This window comes from Gekko japonicus, unplaced genomic scaffold (genome assembly GCF_001447785.1).
Source record: "Gekko japonicus isolate JY-2015 unplaced genomic scaffold, Gekko_japonicus_V1.1 scaffold3168, whole genome shotgun sequence".
NCBI classification, from domain to species: domain Eukaryota; kingdom Metazoa; phylum Chordata; class Lepidosauria; order Squamata; family Gekkonidae; genus Gekko; species Gekko japonicus.
Genome location: NW_015166520.1, coordinates 31113 through 55033, shown reverse-complemented (window position 1 = coordinate 55033; position 23921 = coordinate 31113). Strand labels below are relative to the sequence as shown.

At 42.5% G+C, this 23921-nt stretch overlaps 1 protein-coding gene across 2 annotated transcripts in view; it reads left to right on the top strand.

Moving 5' to 3' along the window:
• The window catches only part of FAM107B (family with sequence similarity 107 member B), a 74760-nt gene extending 51188 nt beyond the window's left edge, over positions 1 to 23572 (top strand). For both annotated transcript variants that reach the window (XM_015412286.1, XM_015412285.1), the window contains exons 2-4: positions 8312 to 8495; positions 18779 to 18932; positions 20187 to 23572. In XM_015412286.1, the coding sequence (XP_015267772.1) occupies positions 8368 to 8495; positions 18779 to 18932; positions 20187 to 20303 (399 nt within the window). In that variant the 5' untranslated portion in view covers positions 8312 to 8367 and the 3' untranslated portion in view covers positions 20304 to 23572. The remainder of the gene's footprint in view (positions 1 to 8311; positions 8496 to 18778; positions 18933 to 20186) is intronic.
• Positions 23573 to 23921: the final 349 nt, after the last annotated feature.

Genomic DNA, 23921 nt, shown 5'->3' with positions numbered 1-23921 from the left:
CACGCTGGGGGTGGGGCCACGGCCATACAAGGGAAAACTCTATGGTTTTCCCTTGTATGGTCATGGCCCCACCCCCAGCGTGCCCGGCGTCATGACGTCACTTCCCTGTGACGTGCATGTGGCGCGCGTGCTCAGTTTTATTGCTAGCCTATGGCAGTTCATGGGAATGAGGTTCAGGCCAGGTGACAAATGCTCCTTTAGCAAAGATCCAGTTTACTTACATATTTTGAATATAATATTGTGCTATAGCACTCGTTCAGACTTTAAATGAAATATGTGTACTTCTACACATAAAGCTTGTGTGCAGCTTATTCTGTTCTATGATGTATAGCATTACTTAGCTTTTATATAGCACTTCCAGTGTTCAAAGCACTTCATGAGCATGATCATATTCCTTATAATAGACTCAGGAAGGCCAGTCAATTCTGGGCCCTGATCGCAGTGCTCTCTGGGGTACATGTGGGGAAAGGCTGTCCTTTAGATATGTAGGCCCCTGACCATAAAGGGCTTTAAAGGTAAGAACCAGCACCTTGAAACAAATCCGGTATGCTATGTGGCAGTATCACTTTGGCTGCTGTATCCATGGCACCCCGGGAATTTCCCTACCCTGTGGACTTTACCATAGAGATAGGGGGAATTCCTAAAGTGGCATGCAATGTGGTACCATCATGTGGAAATTATGTCCCCAAAAGTTCCCAGGATTGCCAGGGCAGCTTACAAGAGCAACATGGAGGGCAACATTTTCTGTAATGAAATTTGTCTTGGTTCTGTATTATCTTACAATGTTTAAATTATTCTTAAAATATAGTTCAAAAGAATTCATTCTGAGATTTTTACAAGGTTATGGAAAGAATCTTCTAAGAAACTAATTTATGTGATAGTCAAATGTAGACTTGCTCATAACTTTAATGCTACCAGCTTTTTTCACTCACGAGGTAGATTTTTTGCTCACAACACTGTGGAGCAGAGAGGTAACATTGTGCAACCCTACTAAAGTCTCCTAAGACATTTTTGCCTAGGTAAGTTTTGAACCAGGAACGTTCTGGATTATGATTACTATAGTATACTATTCCCATCAGAAAGTGAACAACATTGTCTATTGCATTTTAAAGTTTTATTTTAAAATATTTATAGTTGTCAACTTCTCCAGAGCAGCATTATCATAGTATATGTCCGTTCTGCCCATTACTGTATCTGTACATCTGTTTACAATTAGCAGGTTGTGTTTTCAGTGAAATTGTATGCAATGTCTGTGCATATAGAGGGCAAATATTGTGTATCCTAGCTCAGATTAATCTTAATTAATATAAAACCAAGGTACTAGCTTTTGGTTTTAAAACCTGGAGTTGCCTGAGGGACCATCTTCTCCCATAAATCCCTCTCCTAGATCTTTCAATGAGGCTCTGTGGCCCCTTGCCTTGGAACTTGGAGGGACTTTTCCACTTCCTTAAGACTGCTTTTAATGAGGTACTTGCGGGCCTAAATTAATGTTACTTCCCTTACAGGTCTTAAAACATTAATATTTACACTGGAAAAAAAATCTGTTTATAGATGCATTTTTAAAGATTAGTTTTATCTCATTGTTGAAGAAGAAGGTTGGTTTTATTCACTGCTTTTCTCTATCTTTTAAAGAATCAGCTTACAATTGCCTTCCCTTCCTCTCCCTGTGGTAGGCACCTTGTGAAGTAGGTGAGGCTGGGAGAGTTCTGAGAGAACTGTGACTGTCCCAAGGCTACCCAGCAGGCTTCATGTGGAGGAGTGGGGAATCAAACCCATTTCTCCTGATTAGAGTCCATTGCTCTTAACCACTGCACCGCTTTTGCTCTCTGGTAGCGTTGGGCAGGGATGATTATGGAAAAGTAACAGCAGGTATCCCTGATGAAGCAAAGAAGCTAAAAGGATGTTGTAAAACAGATGTTTGTGCAAACTACAAAGGAAGCTGGATTTAAGCAATTTAGGAGGAATTTAATCTTATAGCACAGAGTGAGGATGAAGTAGAACTGGGGGGGGGGGGTTGTTGTTTTTGACAAAGGTCAACAATTTGTTCGGCGTCAAGCACCTTTTTTTGCATAGTCCTGTAACAGCAAAACTGGGTCTACCACAACTAGTTTATGTCCTGAATGGGTGCTTCACTGATGCAAATAGATGATTTTAGGGCTTTCTTTTTAAAATCCTGCTTCTGTGGAATTCTGGCAATTGGATCACATTTGACTGAGACCAGGCACTGTTTTGACATCACTGTTGCCCCATACCTCTCTGGTGGCAATAAAGGAGCAAGATCATGTGAGAACGGGCAATACTGGCATGAGAAGTGTGCCCCTCCCATACAATCTCCAATCTGTCCTCAAGTGATTGAAGTGCTGTGGGGCTCAGCTTTTGTCACATAAAAGCCCCCAAATTGCTGTTGTGTTAACATGGCAACTCTGGTGTTCCTTCTGAAAATCAGCAAACGTTGCTTGTAAAAGTACCATCAACTTTCTGTGACTTTGCTTCTGATCAAGGCAGACTCTGATCAGGTATGGGGAAAGCAAAGCTTCATCAAATGCATTGAACTGCCTAGAGAACACACTTTCCCCTCTTGTTATCAGTTTGCCCAGGCTATGAATGTATCCATGTATAGCTGGATTAGTCTCAGTTTTGCACTGTTAGAGTCCTGTATATGTGGAAAAGGCTGTAGTGCTTCCTCCCTTACTATGAAACCCTTCCACGGGGCTGCAAGTGAGGAAAGGGAAATGGAGATGAGCCATTCTCTCCCTTACCATAGAAGAAGAGATGAAGCAGCTCAGCTTCCTGCTGTCTCAGCTGCAGGATGCCTAAACTCCCCCCCCCACCTTGATGGGAATAATAATAATAATAATAATTGCATTTATACTCTGCACTTCCGTCTCAGAGTGGCTTACAGTCTCCTCCCCTTCCTCTCCCCACAACAGACACCCTGTGAGGTAGGTGGGGCTGAGAGAGCTCTGAGAGAACTGTGACTGACGCAAGGTCACCCAGCTGGCTACATGTAGAGAAGTGGGGAATCGAACCCAGTTCTCCCATCTTAGAGTCTGCACTCCTAACCACTACACCAACCTGGCTCTCACAAAGGGTGAGTGGAGAGAAGCAGGTCATAATTGAGGGCTGAGCCACTGTTGGGTTTGTACTTACAAATAAACTAGATTTATGGATTGGAGAAGCAGTCCTTCAGATGCATTGACACTTCATCAACTCTGGGGGAAACAGCAGCCACCTTCTGGTTTTACCCTTTCTATCTCCTGCTCAAATAGATTTTCTACTTCTGTCTCTAAATTCTTTGCCACTGGGTGACACTGTTTGACCATATCCTTTTGTCTCATAGTATCAAAGCTTTAGAAAAGCGTCCTTCAACAAAAACCTGAATTCATATTAAAAAGTGCTATTGTGTTTATTTATTTAATTTATTTATTTATTTAACGTTCGGCTTGATATCTCGCTCCGGGAAGGATTTTCATGTCCTTGTTCTGATTTTCAGCCTATGGATAATTTCCCACAATATTATTTTCGGTATTAAAATATGGAATAGTTTGTAACAAGAATATAATTTGCTGTGGGTTCTCTGCAAGTTTTAATGTTCAGTTGCATTTTAATGAATTTATAATTACTTTTGGGGACCAGTATTCATGCATATTTCCTTGTGACGCTTATTTTTCAGAGGATAATCATTTGGGATTATTCTGAATATGCTGATTAATGCATGTTCCCACCCTCTTGCTATACTTTGTCCTTTAATTGAGACTGAATCTAGTCACTTTGGTTTTATAATCATTTATATTTTAGAAGCCTTACAGTGGTGCTATGCTGTTATGGTCAACTATGGTCCTTGATGCAAGGGCCAGACGTGAGTTTTGTGGGAGGAGTTTCCCTTTTGAGCCCCAATTTCAGTGTGGTGAAAGTTGTCAGCTATCCAAAAAAATTTCTCTCTGCTTGTGCCTTTTCTGCAAATGAAGCTGACTGTAACTACCAGGTAAAGCTTTGATCACCTGCTAATGTCTTCTGATAAAGCTGCTGTTTAAGGTACAGTTACAGGGCTGTTTAAGGTACAGTTACAGGGCCGCTAGCAGCCATGAGGCCCATTTCCAGAAATTTTGAAGCTCGGAAAAAAACCCGGTTTCCCCCTGTTTTTTTCCGGGGGAAAACGGAAATTTTCGGAAAAATAGAAAAAATGCTACATTAGCATTTCTTTTGTCTTTTCTAGTTTGAAAGTCATTCTGTTACTTTCGGAACATAAAATATGACTATGGACATTTTTACTTGGCATGAAATGATCACAACTAGCATATTAAAAATATAGTGTATCCAAACAATTATTACAGAATACCCACCCACATGCAAAAACAAAACTGAAACTTTTTTATTTTCTTCTGACAATCGCACCTCCTAATCTTGTTCTTGCATTGGAGAGTTCAGTTTGTAACCTAGGACTTGCTTGTCCTCAGTGCACAGAAATTACATCAATCTGATACCATATATATATATATTTTAGAAATGATTTGGAAAATATTTGAACACCTGGTCTTAAAATATTTTATTCATCATGTTAAAATAAAACATTCCATAATAAAAAAAAATTCTTTTCTTTTTTCAATTTTTCCAATTTTTCAGAAAAAACCCAAAAAAGGCTTCAGGAAAAAAACAGGAAAAAACCCGGTTTTCCCCCCAAATTTTTCCGGTGTTTTTCTGGGCCTTCACATCTCTACTCTTGGCCTGGAGGTCCCCTTTTCTTTAAAGAAGCATGACTACAGTCGTGGATTTATAGAAAACAATCTGCACATGCTTAGAGACATTATTGCGTTTTCCAAGTGAGTGGGTGAATGAGCTCTAGGAGCTGAGCAGGCGTGTACAGTCAGACGTACCACATGGGTCCCAACTCCCAGATCATTGTGTGGTTCTCCACACATGGTCCATGAAGTCCTTGCTCCTTCAGTCATTATTAGGTAGGCATAAACCACAATTAAGAATGTATCATAGAACACTTTCTTGAGACTATTCCCCCAAGCTTTAATCAATGAGGGGGAAAAGGTTGCATGTGAATCTATGGGGTATAATTTGCTCTGTGACAGCAGAAAATCGCTGTAGTCTGGTAAGCCTTGAAGTGGGTAAGAAATCCTGGAGGTCTAATGCTTGTCACCCACTGGCTGGCTCTACAGTCTTGAGGAGTAGCAGTCTTCCCTGATCACGTCTCTCATAGTAGCTCTGATCTACCCCCTGTGGCACCTGGGAAAGGGGACCCAGCCATTTCTTTACTCATAGTAAGTTCCAGTGTGGTGGGTGAAGAAAGCAAAGTATATATATTAAATGATATATGAACCCTGCATTCATTCCATAGAATAGGTAATGTAGCAATGCTTGTAAAACTGATTGGTCATCAGCTTCTTCTCATGTGTGATTCTCATGCACGTGCTTCAAGAAGCTTTTGTTTCATGTGTGCATTCTCCTGTTTTGCCTCAGTCTCATATTTTCCACCCTGTTCCATATTTACAGTCAATTTTAAATACACATTTGTTTATATTCTGCTTTTCTCCACAGTTGAGACTAAAAGTAGCTTAGAACATTGTTCTCTCTTCCTCCATTTTCCTACAACAACCCTGTAAGGTAGGTCAGGCTGAGAGTTTGTGACGGTGTCAAGGCCAGTTGTGTGGGCAACAGACCCAGGAAACAGCAGGCAGAAACACAAGCCAAGCACCAGTATGGGTATCATAGTGAAGAACAAGCCAAGGATTAGAGACATTTATAACCTGACCAGTCCACCAGACTACCCTTGCCTCATGGGCCGGCAGCTCCCCTCAGCATTCTTGCAAAGAGAAACAGGAGGTATTGTGCCCTTGATTTCTATGCAGGCATGCCAGGAGAAAGTCCTTCTGAAAAGCTCCAGTGGGTGAGGCTCCATCACCCACCCATCCCATGGATCCAAGGCTTAGTGTGGGAGATCCCTCCCCTTGTGCAAGTCAAAAGATAAGATTGAAGTGACATTTAAAAAATACAAGATGGAATGTAGTTTGGAGTCCTGACAAGAAGGCATTTCATTCTAGACTTTTGTTGGCCAGCCACCTTGAAGGACTCATGATGTACAGTAGGCTGAAGTGAACTGGCTCCTCTTCTTTCCATAATTCTGATGCGGCACCTGAAGCATTGAGTTTGATGTTAACAGCCTCCCTGGAACATGTTTCTCTCCCTTTGTGGGAGACCACTGCTTCAGAGTTTACATCAGTATGGGTCAGGTTACATGTGCATCCTCTTTTGAGAGCTTTCTGAGTCCTTTGTTCTGGGGGCAGTGGTCATCTTCTGGGTGTGGAACAGTGGTCACTGCACTAGAACAGTGGTCACTGCAGGTGTAGAGGGGGAGATATCTGTGAATTTCCTGCATTGAGCAGGGGGTTGGACTAGCTGACCCGGGAGGTCCCTTCCAACTCTATGATTGTATGAGTCTATGACTCCGCATCCGCTCCATCAAAGCATTGCACCAGCCTTGAATATGTTCTATCATCATAACTGTTCCTCTCTTGTTAATGGTGAAATGGATCTGGCTAGGTTGCAGTAGCTGTTTGGCTCTTCCTCTTCACCAGGATTAGCACAAACAAATGATTGTTGCCACTAACACAGATCTCTGGAATGGTTTTGTGCTTCCCCCCCATCCAGTAGTGGCTCAGAGGTTAAGATGCTGAGCTGCAGACCAGAAGGTCCGTAGCTCGGCAGTTCGAGACTCTAGTGCCACGTGACAGAGTGAGCTCCCGTCTCTGGCCCCAGTTCCTGCCAACCTAGCAGTTCGAAAGCAAGAAACTGCAAGTAGATAAAGAGGTATTGCTTCGGTGGGAAGGCGTTCTGTGTGCCTCGGCGTTTAGTCATGCCAGCCACATGACTATGGAGAAGCCTTTGGACAGCACTGGCTCTTTGGCTTGGAAACGGAGATGAGCACTGCCCCCTAGAGTCAGATTTGACTGGCTTTCGAGCAAGGGAAACCTTCACCTTTACATTTCACCATCCAGTGGGATGTTCCAAGCAGCCTTTACAGGGTTGATTTAGAGGCAAGCATGTAAGGCATTTAAGCAGGGATGGTCTTTGCCAATGGGCAGCTGCCCTGGGTCCCATGTCTGGGAGGGGCGGACTACCAGCAGCCCTGCCGCCTCAGAGGAGGATGGAAAAGAGGAGCAGGTTCTTGACACCAATTGCACTTGTCCTATCTGGGGCTCAGGAAGCTGGCTCCAGGCAGCTGTGGTGGCTCCTGCTCACCTCACGTGGCTCAGGGGCCACTCCTTGTTTAGCCCTGCTGTGGGGGGGGGCAGTAGTTCTGGGGCCCTATCCTGAACTTTTGCCCAGCGTCTCAGGATCACTAAGACTGCCCCTGTCTTTAAGCAGTCCGTGTAATCAGATGGTCTTTAAATTTAAAATTGAAGCATGTAAAACACACACAAAAGTAGCTGTGACTAGAGCTACAGCAGGGTCTGCCCCAAAGCAACTGCAGCACTCCCAGTACAAAGCCCGGGACTCCCCTGAGCATCTTAGCCAGCCACCTCACACTGGGGGGACCAAGTGTGATGGCTCTCTCTGCAAGAGGGTGTGATCGGACCATCTAAATGTGTGACTCGCTTCATTGATGCCGTGCTAATTTAGGGTTCATAATCCATGGCCACAAGCCTGCCTAGAGAATTCCTCCTTGCAATAAGACAGCAGGACTGTAACAAAAATGGACTGTAGGTGTTGATGCTGTTGCCAGACAATATGCTGTCTGTAATGTGATTACAGTAGTTTGTTGAGAGCTGGACCAGTCTGCAAAAGGAAACCTGCTCTCTCTCCCCCCCCCTTGTCATCTGCCAGAAGTCACACAAGAGCCTCATCCTGCCCAACCTTGCAAGGAGCCTCTAATCTGCAAGTAGTGTGTTTGCCCAACTGCTATATGCCATGTCCTTCCTACATGGCTTCTCTTTGGTCAGTTTGTGCAACTGCGGGAATGCAAGAATATAGGAGTTGGAAAAACCCACATAGCACACTGACCCCCCTTTCAGATTTTCAGTTAACAAACAAGGATGACAGGAATGGGACTGTGGATGTAGACCCCACCTTTAAATGACACGTATTGACTTGAAAGACTGCATTAAATTTGTGCATGTGCCATATACACATTTGTAGGGCTCTCAGTGTGCAGGCAGGAACTCTGTTCTTGCTTCCTGTCATGATGGATACTTTTAATGTGTCATGATTTGATCAAATGCAAGCCCTATCCATATTAGCAATCCTGCCTGTGTGTATTTTGCTAAAGTTAATGAAGCAAAAAAATGTTTTCTGTGTATTACAGATAACTTAAGTGAGGATCTGGTGTTCAGAGGCTCTTCCTTCTTTCCAAGAAACATCATGGCTGAACCAGACTACATAGACGAAGACAATCCGGAGTTAATTAGACCTCAAAAACTAATTAATCCTGTCAAATCATCTCGGAATCATCAAGACCTCCACAGGGAGCTCCGCATGAATCAGAAAAGGTAAGGAATCAAGTGTACAATTCTGCAGCTGAGGCACAAATTTAGTTTTCTGCCATGCACGAACAAGGAATTTGTCTTTAAGTTCTGTTCACACACAAAGCAGAGTGGAATTGCCTTACTGTGAACTCTGTGCTGTATTAACATTGCACATAGTAGACTTTGGGCTTTTCAGATCATGTCCCCTTGTTGTATTTGCACACTGTCCCCCTAGGTCTAATCCCCGGTTGGGTGTGTGTGTGTGTGTGTGTGTGTGTGTGAAATACAGTTTGTTCAGGTGAGTTACCTGGATGGCATTTTCAACCAAATCAGTAAAGAATTACATGGGGATACAGATGAATAAATAATTCCAGTTACAGGTTTTTGTGGCCGGTTACAGGTTTTTGTGGGCCCTGGGCAAAAAACTATAACCGGGCCCCCATTTTCCTTTGGTGCAGCCCCTTTCTCCTCCAGCAGCACCCCTTCTAATTGGCTGCTCCCATTTGGCTCTACCCTTTCATCTTTAACCACTCCCTTTTATATTTCAATTTTTCTTGCTTTGGTAAAGAGAAATCACAGAAAATTTTGCTTTTTTGATTACTTTTTATTACCTTGTATAAAACAGTATAATTTAGACGTAGCGCTGGTATAGCAAATATATTTCTTTTTCCATAACAAAATGCCTTTCAACATGAATTGCATATGATGTTTGCAAACAAAAACTGAAAACCAAATCCTCTGAGTGTCCATGCAGTGGTGCATGTAGAGATGTGAAGGGCTGGAAATTTTCTAGAAAATTACATATCTAGGTGCATGTAGAAGAAGAGCTGGTTTTTATGCTCCACTTTTCTCCACCTTACGGAGTCTCAAAGTGGCTTACAATTGCCTTCCCTTCCTCTCGCCACTTTTGGTACCTTTTGAGGTAAGTGAGGCTGAGAGAGTTCTGAGAGAACTGTGACTGGCCCAAGGTCACCCAGCTGGCTTCATATGGAGGAGTGGGGAATCAAACGTGGTTCTCCAAATTAGAGTCCTCTGCTCTTAACTACTGCACCACGCTGGCTCTCAAGTGTAATCAAAACAGTTTCCATCTTATTTTTTCAATAGAAACATGGTGCATTGCAGTATCAAAATCTACATATTGTGCTTGAAGTGATTCAGTTGACAGGAGTGCTAAAGCATTCAGTTAATCTTGGAACATTTGTGCCCTGAGATAGTTCTTAATTAATTTCAGCTTGCTGAAGCTCCTTTCAGCTGATGCAATTGAAAAAGGAATTGTCAGCAACAACTGCAAAGCCACAACTGTATTTAGGAATGCGGGGCTCAGTGAACAAGATATGATGTAGCGCAAAGTCTCTACAAGGGATCATTCTACAAAGAAGGTTAAGCGATAACCCATTTTTTGTTCATATATTTACACATGATGAGCAGACCCTTGTAAATGCATGAAGATCACGCCCCCCTCCCCTCCATTATTTGTCCTTCCATTTTCCTGGGTTGCAGTGTGGCAAATGGAAATCCCCCCACACACCAATGTATCACCATAAAAGCGTCCGTTTCTTCCTCTGAGCATGAAATGAAGCTGTGATTACAGAACTCATAGAAGAGAGTGCATTTTCTTGGATGGATGGCCCCTTTGATTCACAACACCACCTTCCATTGAACTCACACACACACCCATCCCTGCTCTGGTTTGGCTCCAGGTAACTTGCTGCAAGAGGACTCACAATAGGGATGCCAACCTCCACTTGGAGCCTAGAGATCTCCCAGAATTATAAGTTATCTCCAGACTACAGCATTCACTTTCCCTAGAGAAAATGGTTACTTCAGAGGATAGACTCTGTGTCATTATACCCAATTAATATTCCCTCCCCCACCTTCCACAAGGCTTTATCCCCCAAATCTCTAGGAATTTCCCAACATGGAGTTGGGAACCCTAATAAGCATGTGTGCACACACATGCTTGCTTTGCAGCTACAGCCTGCCTGAAAGGCAGGGGAAGGGTGGCTTCTTGGCTTCACATAGGTGGGAAGGGAAGGGTTGGGGGGCTCCTCCCTACAGATACAGACAGTGATTCTCCACACACACACTCACTGAGCCCAGCTAAAAATTAAGGAAAAATGGGGATAGCACCAATTCATCATCACCATTTCATAGTGATTTTAAAATGTCATGATGCCCTGATCCACTGTGGGCTTGTGGTGCAGAGTTCTCCCCCTCCCAAGCATTTTCAAGGGCCAAAACAGTTGCATGGGTGCCCGCATAAACTGTGGAAAACAGTCACAAGTCCATTTGTGAAAGGCAGAATACAGAGGCTGCTGCCTCTCACCCCCTCTATTTCTGACCATATTTGAACCCACTTCCCACCTCCCCACAAAAATAAAGCCAAAAAAGGTACATTATGTGTTGATGATGAAAAGAATCAGCTGTCATGAGCCAATGGGCTAAAGCGCAAAAAGGACTTTGTTACGTGCTCCAGAGCACGCAGAAACTACTGCTTTGTGCAGGAAGTAAACTGCAAAGGGAAAGCCAAAGAGGGAGGGAGAGTTACAGCCTCATTGGCAAAGCTGGGGAAGGAGGCAGGCTGAGGGAGGGAGAGTTACAGCCTCATTGGCAAAGCTGGGGAAGGAGGCAGGCTGAGGGAGGGAGAGTTACAGCCTCATTGGCAAAGCTGGGTAGGGAGATGGGATGAGGGAGGGAAAGTCACACAGCTTCATTGGCAGAAGCTGCCATTGGGAATGTGTCCCCCAATTGGCCGGCAACTGACCAAGTAAGCCCTATTTTGATGCTGTGCCTGCTTTATAGCAAAGTCAGCTAAATCAGTGCTTAAATCTGACAACTGGAGCTGTGAATGGACAGATCTTTCTATAAACCTGAAAAGGGTTCCAGGTTTGCAGGAAAATGTGAATTAAAAAAAATACATTGGGGTGGTTAAAAAAAAACCCAAAATGATACAAGGCGCAAATGTAGCTTTAAGTGAAGGATTCCCTCAGTGGCTGTTCCTAGGCAACCACAGTATTCCAAGCTGGATTTCTCTGAGTAAAAAGGCAGGGAGAGAGGGCAGAGACCTTTCCAGTTTTGGCCTTTGAGTGAGGATTTCTTAGGACCAGTCCTGGCTAGGGTTGTGAGCTCCAGGTTGGGAAAGTTCTGGAGATTTGGATGATGCCAGGGGAGGGCAGGGTTTGGGGAGGGGAGAGACCACAGCTGCATTTAATGGCATAGAGTTCATCCTCCAAAGCAACCATTTTCTCCAGGGGGATAGATCTCTTTCATCTGGAGTTCAGTTGTAATTCTAGGAGATCTCCAGGTCCTACCTGGAGATTGGAAGCCAGAGCCCTGAAAGCAACCTCTGGATTACTCAATACCACCCGATTGGCATGACTCAGCTAGGAGTAGTTGCTTGCTGCTGTTCAACAGCAGCCACCATATGAAAACCAGTGTGGGGTGGTGGTTAGAGGTTTGGAGTAGGGTCTGGGAAACCCAGGTTGAAGTCTCCATCTTGCTGTGAGGCTCACGGGGTGATTTCGTAGTGAGAATGAGGCAGGTAAAGTGGAGGGGATATGGGGATTGCCAGGGAGAGGGTTTTTAAAGAGGAAATAGTGTGAGGAGTGAGATAAAAGTGAGGCACCCCCTCACAATTCCTTGAGGGTCCCCTACCATGCAAGTGGGCCTGGTCTAGTGGCTGGCATGACACAACTGGGCCATAGTTTTCCTAGGCAGAGGTTGCAGGGTGGGGTGGGGTGGAACAGTTTAAGATACATAAGGCTGCTGTTGGGTGGGAAGAAGATAGGGTTGCCAACTCCAGGTTTAGGAAACTCCTAGAAATTGGGGGGGGGGTAGAGCCTGAGGATGGGTGGGGTTTGAGGAGTGGAGGGACCTCAAGAGGGGTATAATGCCATAGACTCCACCCTCCAAAATATCCATATCCTCCAGAGGAACTAGGGTTGCCAACCTCCAGGTGGGGGCTGGAGATAACCTGAAATTACAAGTGCTCTCCAGATGACAAAGATCAGTTCCCCTGGAGGAAATGGCTGCTTTGGAGGGTGGACTCTGTGGCATTGTACCCTGCTGAGGTCGCTTCCCTCCCCAAAGCTTTCTTTTTTCCCTACAAAGACTGCACATCCAAATCTCCAGGAATTTCCCAACCTGGAGCAGGCAACTGTAAGGAAGCAGAAAAAGGGGGGAGTCTATGGGGGCTTTCAGGAAAGAGGAAATAGTGGGGAGTGGGAAACTATACTTCTCCTGCAGGTTCTTGTGGGTTCTCACTTGTGATCTTATGATTGTGTAAACCGGCACTTTTATATGTTTGTGTCTGTGTGGTTTTTTTTGGGGGGGGGACATATGACCTCATCTAATGCTGAGCTTTAATAATTATGTATGTGAAAGTCTGCAGTGAGGTGTGCCCTACTTGAAATAATGGGATTAGACATCAAAGTCTGATTGCCTTTGCTAGAAACTTTATTAAAGACCTAGCAAGACAATTGTTAAACATTCATCCTTGCTTAATTTTAAAGCAGACTCTGGCATCACTGAATTACATCCATGTAAAAGCCTACAGGCCTTTAAAGTAATCTGAACACTCTTTGTTTCCCCAAAGCGTGTCCTATTATCCTATAAATCTGTTCTCTTCAATGCCCTCATTTCGATACTGTAATTGTAGTTTATGGTTCTCCTGGTGAGAAATGTGCTATTGAATTCTGGAGAAGGCCTCCTTTTTCCTTCTCTTATTCATTTGAAAATTAATGTTGGACACTCTCCCCTCCCCACCGACTAATTTATACCCCAGACATGGCCCTAACTCACTTGGGAATTTTCTTCTTTTTTCCACTCAATAATCATTTCACTTACTTTTATCAATAATAATATCCATGCATACTGACACTAACAATGACAGCACTATAGGTCAAGTAATGTTTCCCAACAACCCTCATCATAAAGAATTTTACAAAACAAATGTCATGGTAGTCCAAATGAATACCCATACCATAGTGTACTGGTTAGCACTCTGTTAGCACAAATAAATGTTCATGCTAATTCGACTTTTAACTTCAAATACTACTTTCAAAACTACTACTTCAAATACTGGTTTTCAGAACTAAAAAGGATAAAAATAAAGAAATGTTCATAAATTGAGCAATGTCATAGACAGTTGCAGCTCTATAAAAAAAATTGCAGTTCCCATAGTCCAAAAATTAGCAGAACACACACACAAAAATTTAAAACAAGAATAGGCAAAATTCAGATAAACAAAGTTGTTCTTAAATATATGGTTCAGTTATCTGCACTGCGTCTTGGAATCTCTGCTTTGCCACTTCTGGTTTTCTGGAGTGGAACCCACGTAGTCCAGAGAGGTTTCAGGTTCAGTTGACCCCCCCCCCCCGGCACAATTCAGACACAGCTTTATATTTTCCACATTGTTGTTTCTCACTCCTGCCCTTGCCTTGGGAATGTACTAAGTACTTTTCATGCATGGGAGGCTTGAATTCAGGGACTTCGCTCTGCCACTCGGATAGCTGTATTAGTGGTGAGGATAATAGGCCTTCCCACTTGGCACCAAAGGTGACTCCTCCTTCAGATCTTTGCCCCAGGCTTTCAGGGTGGAGGTCTTTTAAGTATCTGTGAAAACAGGCTAAGTAGATTATGAAATATTTTCAATATTATATTCAGTCTCATACTGAGTCCAAGAAAAATTCAAATGAGGAAAAAAATAAAACATAGTCTTTCAGGTCATTATAAACAGGATTTTAAAAAGAAAGTTCATTTGGCAATATAACTGACAGGCTTTAGAGTGCAGAATTCTAGGCAAACTCCTTTATGCAGTATTGAAAAGGGCCAGGGGTTAGTTTAGGTCTGAGGGTGCTGATCAAAAAACAAAAAACAAAACTATTCCTTTGTTGCCCTCCCTCTTTCACACATGGGCCATATCTGATGGGCCCTGGGTGGAAAAACCAAACTGTAACAAACATAAGATATTAACACATCCACTTGGAAAGGAAACAGACCTAATATACAATCATTACACAATGGTGGATTAAAAGGAACATTGAGAAGCAGAATAATAATTCAAATAAGGACAGATAATCAAAATAAGAATTAAGACTATCAACACTCAACTGAATCTTTGAAAAGAAGAACCCATCAATAGCCATCTGACATTTTAATAACTATAAACTTAATCATATTAAAAACAAAATTCCATTTATATTTATATACATACACATACACAACCCTTTTACTCTGCCATTAATACTTAATCAAACAGCATAACTTCTTCAATTTTTATTCTTTAAGAATAGGAGCAGGGCAATTTTGGGAAATTCACATTGTGGGTCAGATTAGAAATTTAACAAGGCCTGCTTCTCAGATACCCTCTATGGGGTATGGAATCCTACCAGGACTGGCCAGGTTCCAGCAAGTTTCCATATATCTTTTGTATAGATCTATTGGCAAGTTCATATTAAGGAAAACCATTCACATTTCCATTATATGTAGCAGAACAGAAACAAATAAATGGAGGCAAGAAAAAATCAAGACACAGCCTGCACGTAACTTATTAAAGAAAATAGCAATAGGTGCTGATTGAAGGGGGACCCCCCCCCTTATATACCTTAAACCACAATGTCAAAAGATACAAAAACTCATGTTGTTTTGGGGAGAACCCCAATAAGAAGAGGAATATGAAGAGAAAACTCCAATATTTACTCAAACAAGAGAAACTTAAAGTTATCATAAATCAAAAAAGCAGAAGACTCAAACACCCTTTTATAAATGGGCTCTAGGGAAAAAATAATTCTATGATATTGGCAAGCTTGCACTAATCTCAGAAAGCTCTGTTGAAATATTTGCAGTGGGGCTAATTTCCCATGTTGTATTGTTGTCATTCTTGAACCTGAAAAGCTACAAACTTCAATTTTTAGTTAACACAAGACATTGTACACAAATACACCATTGAACTCAGTATGCTCCAAAAGAAAGAATAAACTGTTGAACTTCAAATATCATTTTCAATAAGAGACATCCAAATATTATAGGCTGATAAATGAATAAGGACTAAAATAATTAAGACCCAATAGCAGAAGGTGTTTGAGAAGATTAAAATTCAGACCTGATGCTGAAAGGTTAACAATTTTAGCAGAGGCCAAGAGTCATGAAAAAAGCCCTGGAAAACAGCTATCTTTTCAAAATATGGGCAAAAAATGCAAGCAAACTAGGTGAAAAGCTCCCAACTCTGATTCTGTAGGAACATTTTGTAGTAGCAGGACAGACAGCAAAATAACCTTACACTCAAACACTTATATTCAGAGTCTTAGTTAGAATATAGCCAGACCAAATGTATTATTTGACAATTTAAACCAGATTTAATACATAAAAGCTAGGTATTCCTGTACATATCCCTTTAATATAAACTTGCTTCAATGCTCTGAATACTTTATATCACCCGGTATATCACCTGGTAATGGACACAGCTAAACTCCTTATTATTAACTCTAAATAGAAATAAGCAATCTTAAAACTAAAATTTTTATTCAATGACTATAGTATATTGAGCAAAACGTACCACCTAATATTGGTTATTTTTTTAAACCTGTTCTAAACCCTACAGCAGGGGTGGCCAAACTTGCTTAATGTAAGAGCCACATAGAATAAACGTCAGATGTCTGAGAGCTGCAAGACATGAACAAATATTATACACACATTTTAGTTGGCAAATATGCAAATTTGCTTTTTATTAACATTTAATAAGACTGCCAAAAATAAAATCAAAATTGGTAAAAACATTGATAATGGTATTTATTTGCCCATTGATATCTATTTGTTTGCTAATGATATTTATTTGTCTGAGAGGGGGGGTGGGGGTGGGAAGAAAGAATGAAAGAGGTGGAAAGAAAGAAGGAGAGAGAGAAAAACAAACAACAAAAGTAAATAGATGAGGGAGGGGGTAGGAGGAAGAAAGAGAAAGGAAGGTGAAAAGAAAGAAAGAGGCGGAAAGAAAGCAAATAGATGGGGATGGAGGGGGAGGGGAAAAGAAAGCAACTTTAAATGTGTTCTTGGGGGGAAAAAACACACACACCAAGACGGCTTGGCTTGGAGAAGGGATTTAAAGAGACAAATGCCTTCTCCAAGCTGGTGGGTGGAGCCATGGGGTGGCGGCTTGGAGAACACTTTTAACTTTAAATGTGTTCTCCAAGTTCCATGGCCCTGCTGCTGCACCGCCTTGACAAATGGATTTAAAGAAACAAATGCCTTCTCCGAGCCAAGCCAGCCAGCCGGTGTGGAGAACACATTTAACTTTAGATGGGAAGGGATGGGAGAGAGAAAGAAAGAAAGGTGCAAAGAAAGAAAGTGAAAAGAAAGCAAATAGATGGGGGGAGGGAGAGGTGGAAAGAAAGGAACTTTAACTTTGAATGTGTTCTCAAAGTCCGCCCCCCCCCCTGCTGGCCAGCTTGGAGAAGGCATTTGTCTCTTTAAATCCCTTCTGCAAGCCAACCCCCCACCTCAAGCCTACCCAGGGAGGGGAGCACTGATTGGGGAAGGGAAGACCCATCGGAGAGGTGTGCCTGCCCTTTGCTTCCCCAACCGCCCTGCCAGGAGCCACACAATATGTGTAAAATAGCCTCATGCGGCTCCCAAGCCACAGTTTGGCCACCCTGCCCTGCAGACTTTCAGTATCCATTTAGCTCCAACCCTTTTAACAAAACAATATCTCACCACAAAACTCTGTTGTTACCTACGAGAAAACAACACTTCCCCTTACAAACTCATACACACACACACATTTTCCTCTTTCTGTTATTCAAATCTTAAATACCTACACCCACCTCCAAGGTAAGGAGCTTGTTAGTATCCCAGTGTGGAAATGCACAGAAGACTGAAGTTGAAAGTGTTGCATTTACCTGTAACTGTTGTTCATTGAGATGCCTTCTGTGCACGCACACATTCTCTCCCTCCGACCCCACTGTGAGTTCATGAAACGTATTCTCAGTGATACTTGTGGCGGCTCAGAAAAACTGAGGGAAGGGGGGCCCCTCCCTGCAGAGTACATGACTATTTGAGCCGGAAAGACGTTCCAGTGGGCTCTGCAGGGTAGGGGCTCCCCTCTTAGTGCCTTTTGTAGATAGAAGGAATAGCTGTAGAGCGCCTCCTGTGGCTGGCCTGTGCAAGTGCAGTCCCAATGTGTGCCTGCAATGAAGACATCTTAATGAACAACAGTTAAATGTAAGTGCAACACTGTTTTCTTCCCCACCACCCCATTAGCATTTGAAGAACAATGATACATACTTATTAAATACATGCTTTAATGAATGTATGCCATTATTAAGCTTAGGGGTTTAAGAGGATTTGGTTCCTTGATGACTGATTTCCCTGTCACAGCAGTTGAAGATGAAAGCATGGAGGTCTTACTGTCATGGGATCGTCTGTGTTACAAATGACAATTGCAAAATGGTCCAGGCATGGCAAAGATTTAAATAAATTTTCAGGGTGCAAGAATTATATTGCGGAATCCAGATAGAGTGTGTTCTTAGTACTGTTGAATATTGCATAATATAACTGCCAACAGCAGTCTGCCTCTGAGATGATTTGGAGACAAATTAGGAAGTTGTGGAAATGGATTGTCATTGGGCTGTGGGAGTGTGTAATACAGTTCATGGAAGTCAGTGGAGACTCTTCTGTAGCTTAAAGTTGATGTTTTTTTAAAAAAACAAACCTTTAAACCTATTATTCATTGTTCTATGCTGTAAGAACTTTCAAAAGACGGAGGAGGGTGTTTGTGTGGGTCTCTATCAGATAGATTTCTGTTTCTACATAAACAGTGTGCCCAAACAATAACATTCAAAACCAGTGAGGGAACATTTTTACCTTCTAGAACATTCAGTTGCTGACCTAAGAGCAGTAGTTCTCTTGCAAAGGAATGCCAAAGGGAAATCAGAAAGAGAAGACTGCTGAATTGCAACTCATAATAAAGCTCAAGACAATGCATCCTCCTGGACTGAATTGAGATCTAGGTTTCCTGTCTTATTACCAGTGCTGATTTCTCCATGCCTATTACCCCTCTGCATATCACATCTTATCCAGTCAAGCCTGCTATTGTCATTTGGCATCTGAAATCACTCCTGTCTCCAAAATATAAGGACAGACTCATATTCTAGCAATATCTGAAGAAGTGAGCAGTGACTCACGATAACTCATACCCTGCCACAAATGTTGTTAGTCTTTAAGGTGCTACTGGACTCTTGCTCTTTTCTACTGCTACAGACAGACTAATATGGCTACCCATCTTGATCTTTTTTGCTTGTTTTCCCTCTTGCAAGGGGTCTGGCTCCTCAGAATAAACCAGAATTGCAAAAGGTGATGGAAAGACGGAAACGAGATCAAGTTATCAAACAGCAGAAGGAAGAGGAGGCACAAAAGAAGAAATCTGATTTGGAAATAGAGTTACTTAAACGGCAGCAGAAATTGGAACAGGTATGGGGGGGGGGATGAAGCCAGTAGAATTTTACAGAGAATGTGGTCTGTACCACTGGCAGCAAAACAACATAGACAGAAGAGTGAGCCAGTGGTCATTTTCACATTGTGTCTGTGTAGAAAGCAAGTGTTTATATGGGGCTCTAAAAATGATAGGGTCAAGTTCATGGAAGAGGGGCCCTCAGTACGTGGGCAGTGGAGTTGTGATCCAAGTGGCCCCTGGTTTAAATCTCACTGTGTCCCCAACTCATTTTGTAACTTTAAGAGAACCCTGCTTTGGCAACATTCAAATACTAAAGTTGCCTACTTTTCAAGGTTATTGTGAGATACCTCTCTGTTGAACACTGAATTGGTTTCCTTTTACCGCTGTTACTTATGTCCTGAAAAGCATTGCTGTGACTTGTTTGATGTTAATTGACCTGACCACTATGGTCTTCTTTGGAAACCCTGGTTCAGGTGCCTCCGCCCTCTGAGATTTGGTAGGTGGCATCCTGGGAGAGAGCCTTCTTGGTCTTGGTACCAAAACTCTGGAACTCTCTCCTCAGGGAGACTCACCTGTCCCTTTCTGTTGCCATCTTCTGCCAGTGGGTGAAGACTTTTTTTTCCATTCAGCATTCTCTCAGTGGTCCCTCCTCTCTGCCCAGTGTTTTGTTGTTTTTATGTTTTGTATATATTTTAGCTCTGGGTTTATGTTTCAGTTTCAAAGGAGCTGCGGTGGCTTAAGTGGTTAAGACGCTGAACTGCAGGCTGTGGAAGGTCAGTAGTTCAGCAGTTCGAGACCCGGGTGCCGCATGACGGAGTGAGCTCCCGTCTCTCGTTCCAGCTCCTGCCAACCTAGCAGTTCGAAAGCAAGAAATTGCAAGTAGATAAATAGGTACCACTTCGGTGGGAAGGTAACAGCGTTCCGTGCGCCTTGGTGTTTAGTCATGCTGGCCACATGACCATGGAAACGTCTTCAGACAGCGCTGGCTCTTCGGCTTTGAAGCGGAGATGAGCACCGCAACCCTAGAGTCGGATTCGACTGGCTTTCGAGTAAGGGAACCTTTACCTTTTACCTTATGTTTCAGTAATGTGGGGTTTTTTTGTTTCTTTTAATCGTTTTTAAGATACGATTTTATTACGTATACTTTAATGAGTTAGCCACCTTGGTGGCCCTTATGAGGGCAGAAAGGCAGGGTGTGAATTTTGTTCAATAATTCCCCCCCCCCCTGTCTCTTCCTCTTTTGAAAAAAAAAATCTGAATTTTATTTGAAGCTTGAACTTGAAAAACAGAAGATGCAGGAAGAACAAGAGAATGCACCTGAGTTTGTTAAAGTGAAAGGCAACTTGAGGAGGACCACTCAAGAATCAACAGAAGCGCAAAACTCCTAGAAGTGGAGCTGCTGATAAGACTTAGAGCTCTTTCCTCTGGGGCTGCCTGGGAGAGGTTTCTTCAGCCAAGATCATCTCACCCAGTTGCTATGGAGGAAGAGAATTCGCACCTGGGTATAAAATGTACTCAATATGAGGTCAGTTTGTGGAACGTGTATGGACTGCAAGTTTAACTGATACAAATTCGCCAATAACAATGCAGCGATTAGCGGATAAACAAGCAACTTGTTGGTGGAAAGAGCTCTCCAAAGTGGTGACCAGGAAAACAGATTGGACTTGTTGCTTTGCTTGTTTATTCCTGATCTCAGGCTAGCGTGTGTAATTCCCCCCCCCCCTTCTTTGTGGAATTCTGCTATGCAGAAAAACAAAGCATCCTGAAACCACTTCTCTTGCATTTGGCAGGGGACCGCAGTTTGGAAATGGGCACCCCACGGTCTCTAATATTTTTCTGAATTCCTTGAGACTTGAAGTTGGATTTGTCTTGCTTGCTACTAGGTGTGTGGCCTGGGATGGGCCACACCAACATCACTGTGAGCAAATATGGACAGCAAGAGGTAGAGGAACGTTCTTGGTCATGGAGCTGCTACAAGATCTCTTCAGCAGGGTGCAGAGCTGTGCATTTGAATGCACACAAATACGTGACTCCTGCCTCTACCTTGTGAAGCAGCCATACTGCTTTGCCTTCACTATGTAATGTGCACTTGCTATGCCTGAATTGCAGCAGACCCTTCTCTGATTCTTTGACTTGCTTCTTTTCACTGGGATGTAAAAAGCTGCACAATTGGTTCTGTGTCCTCTTGAGGGGGACTCTTCGAAGTTTGAGCTTCTTGGCAGCAGCTTGCTTCTCTTGCACCCCCTCCCCCTGCAACATGGGATGCTGCTTTTGAAACCAAGCATTTTCAAAAGCAGTTCATGCATAAAGACTTACTGTTCAAAAGGGGAAAGGGAGAATCACGTTGGGTGTGTACCCATTTATAAAATAGCCCTTTTAACCATGCCCTTTTTTAAACCATGTCAATTTTTCTGTCTTAAAGTAAAAAACAAAACAGTAGGTATAAAAATAACAGTGGACTGTGTAAAATGCTTAAGTGCCTGTCAAGGCTTGAGTAGAGATTGGAAACGATAAGAAATTGTTTTAGAAGAACCATCTGTCTGCCCCCCTGGTGTAAGAAGCTTGATTCTGTGCTGGTTTCTCTGTTTTTCCATTCAGTAAGAATACCTCTGCATTTCAGATACAGAGCGGCAGCTTGTCAAGGGAAAAAATAGCTTTCTTGTAACACAAGCCTGCTGAAATGGGCTTTCTTAGGAACAATCCTAAACTCTGGCCTGCCTTAGCTTTCCCTGTGTTTTGCCAGCTAACTCATCCAGTTGGGTGTGGAAATCTTGAGTGACCTTTCAGTTCTACAGTTCTTTGTAAGTATTCCTGTGGCTCCAGGGAGTTTGAATTATGCAATGTGGATCTGGGCCTCCGAGGGCTTCTTACGGATGTCTCCTCCCCCACCGCCAGGAGTCTGGTGGAAGGTGTGCATCTTCATTACTAACTGGGAACAGAATTTGCTCTGCAAAATGGTCACATGCAGATTGTGTCCTAAAAGCAGGATCTGTGCAGTTTTAAGTTAGTTTTAGTACAAAAGTGAGAGATGGGAATAAATGTTTCAGTTTTTTGGTTTCTGGGTACACAGATAGGGTATACACTTCAAAATGGATATAACTAAGACTTTCCGTTCAGATCATCTGAGCATTATTAACCGCAGTTTAATTACATGAGCAACATTAGAGGACGATTAGGTCCATTTTTTGTTGCTTCGGAACATTGAGCAATAATGCATCCTACTTTCTGTAGCTACATCCGATTGCAACGTCCATTTGCACCAGCAGTGGAAGCAGTTGATTTTTGTCATTGCTGCAAGCAGTGGGAATGGGAAAAAACAATTTTGAGGCTAGTCTTGTGATGCACCATTGACCATGAGCAGTCTTCCTTTTGGCATGAAGTGTTCCAGGTTGTCCAATTCCAGCCAACTCTTTGAGAATGCAATCACATTGTAAATCCAAGAAACAGTTAACTAAATCTTGTGGGGATTAAATTTACTTATAATTTAGACCCTGACAAACAATATTATCATTGATGTGGATTTAGAAAGCATGCACATTCAGGAGAGTAAAGGGAGGTTGACAAAGCCAGGTTTTGACTTCACAGTGCAGAAGACACTCACGATGGTTCCCTGCTTCTGCTGCTTTTGCAAAGCATAATCTGAAGTATTGTAGCTTTTTTTCTTTTTCGCTAACTCTTCTGGAGCGTTGAGAGTTTTCTAATGGCAAATGGCTCATTCCTCCACTGTGCATGGCTAACTGGATTTTGCCACTAACCTCCTTTACCTTCAGCTTTCTTTCTGCAGTGCGTAGAAAGAATCAAGATGGTAAGAAACACCAGAATAACTTGCTTTAATGCTTTATATCAACTGCCATATTTTTCTTATGCTTCTCCTGCATAATTATACTTTACATAACTAGGCACACTTCTGGATTCCTAGCCTACAGCAAATATCTGGCTCAGTGAATATCTTAGGGTGCTCAGAATCTGGGAATGGAGCCCTCAGCCTATCTTTCAGTTTCAAATTAATACATTTCGGCCCAAAGCATTCTAAACATAGTAAGAGGGGAGCCCATAAATTTCACACTCTTGAATCAGACCTTTAGCTGACTACACTATATGACTGGGTGGGGTCAGGACAGACGTTGTCTATGACACCCTGAAATTGTTTGTAGATACAATACATAGTAGTGTCTTGGTGTGGGGCAGGGGGGTGGGAGTCACTTTACTAACTACTTGTAGGACATTATCATGCCTCTGGCCCATCTAAAAGTCTGCTAGACTTCCTTATGTAGGAATCAAGAATTTTGTGTTGTGTTGATGTGTGACAGACAAGTTCCCAATATTTTTGACACATTCTGTAGGACTGTTAAAACTCCTTATTTTCAGTGGCAGAGAACAAGTCTTACAGCTAAAATGATAAGTTCACAATATTACCCTTCCTAATCTGCTGAGAATTTTTGTTTGAGCTATCCTCATAGTTGACTCCGTTTTACCATTTGTCTCTTCATTGATCAGTGCTTTTAAAACTACTTGGCCTTGACTATTTAAGTTAAAATTTAGTATTTCCTCCCAGTTCTTATCAGTCTTCTGTCCATCGATTTGAGTGTGTATAAATATTAAAAAGGGAGCCTTAATGGGGTTTGTTTTTGTAATTTAATATTTTTTTGTATTTGCTCTGGCCTATTTGTTTTTAACTAAAAAGTGTTATGAAAATGAAGGTGAAATTCTTAGAACCAAAGTTAACACTTAATAAAAAAATCTACATGCTTGGAATACACAGTTGTGTGAATGTATCTCTGCTGCGTTTCATGTTTTCTTTGGCCATGTAAAATAGAATTCTCTCTCCTTTCAGGGAACAGTTTCAGGGCCATGCTGATAGGTTCTTTCACATGACCACCCTAGTTCTGCACATAGAAGGTGTTGCTGACTGGCACATTAGCTTTGTAGCTGCAGTTTAATCTCACTGCTTCCCCTGCAGAGTTTTTACTCTGACACTCTGCACACAACCTTATGTGAGCTGAAAT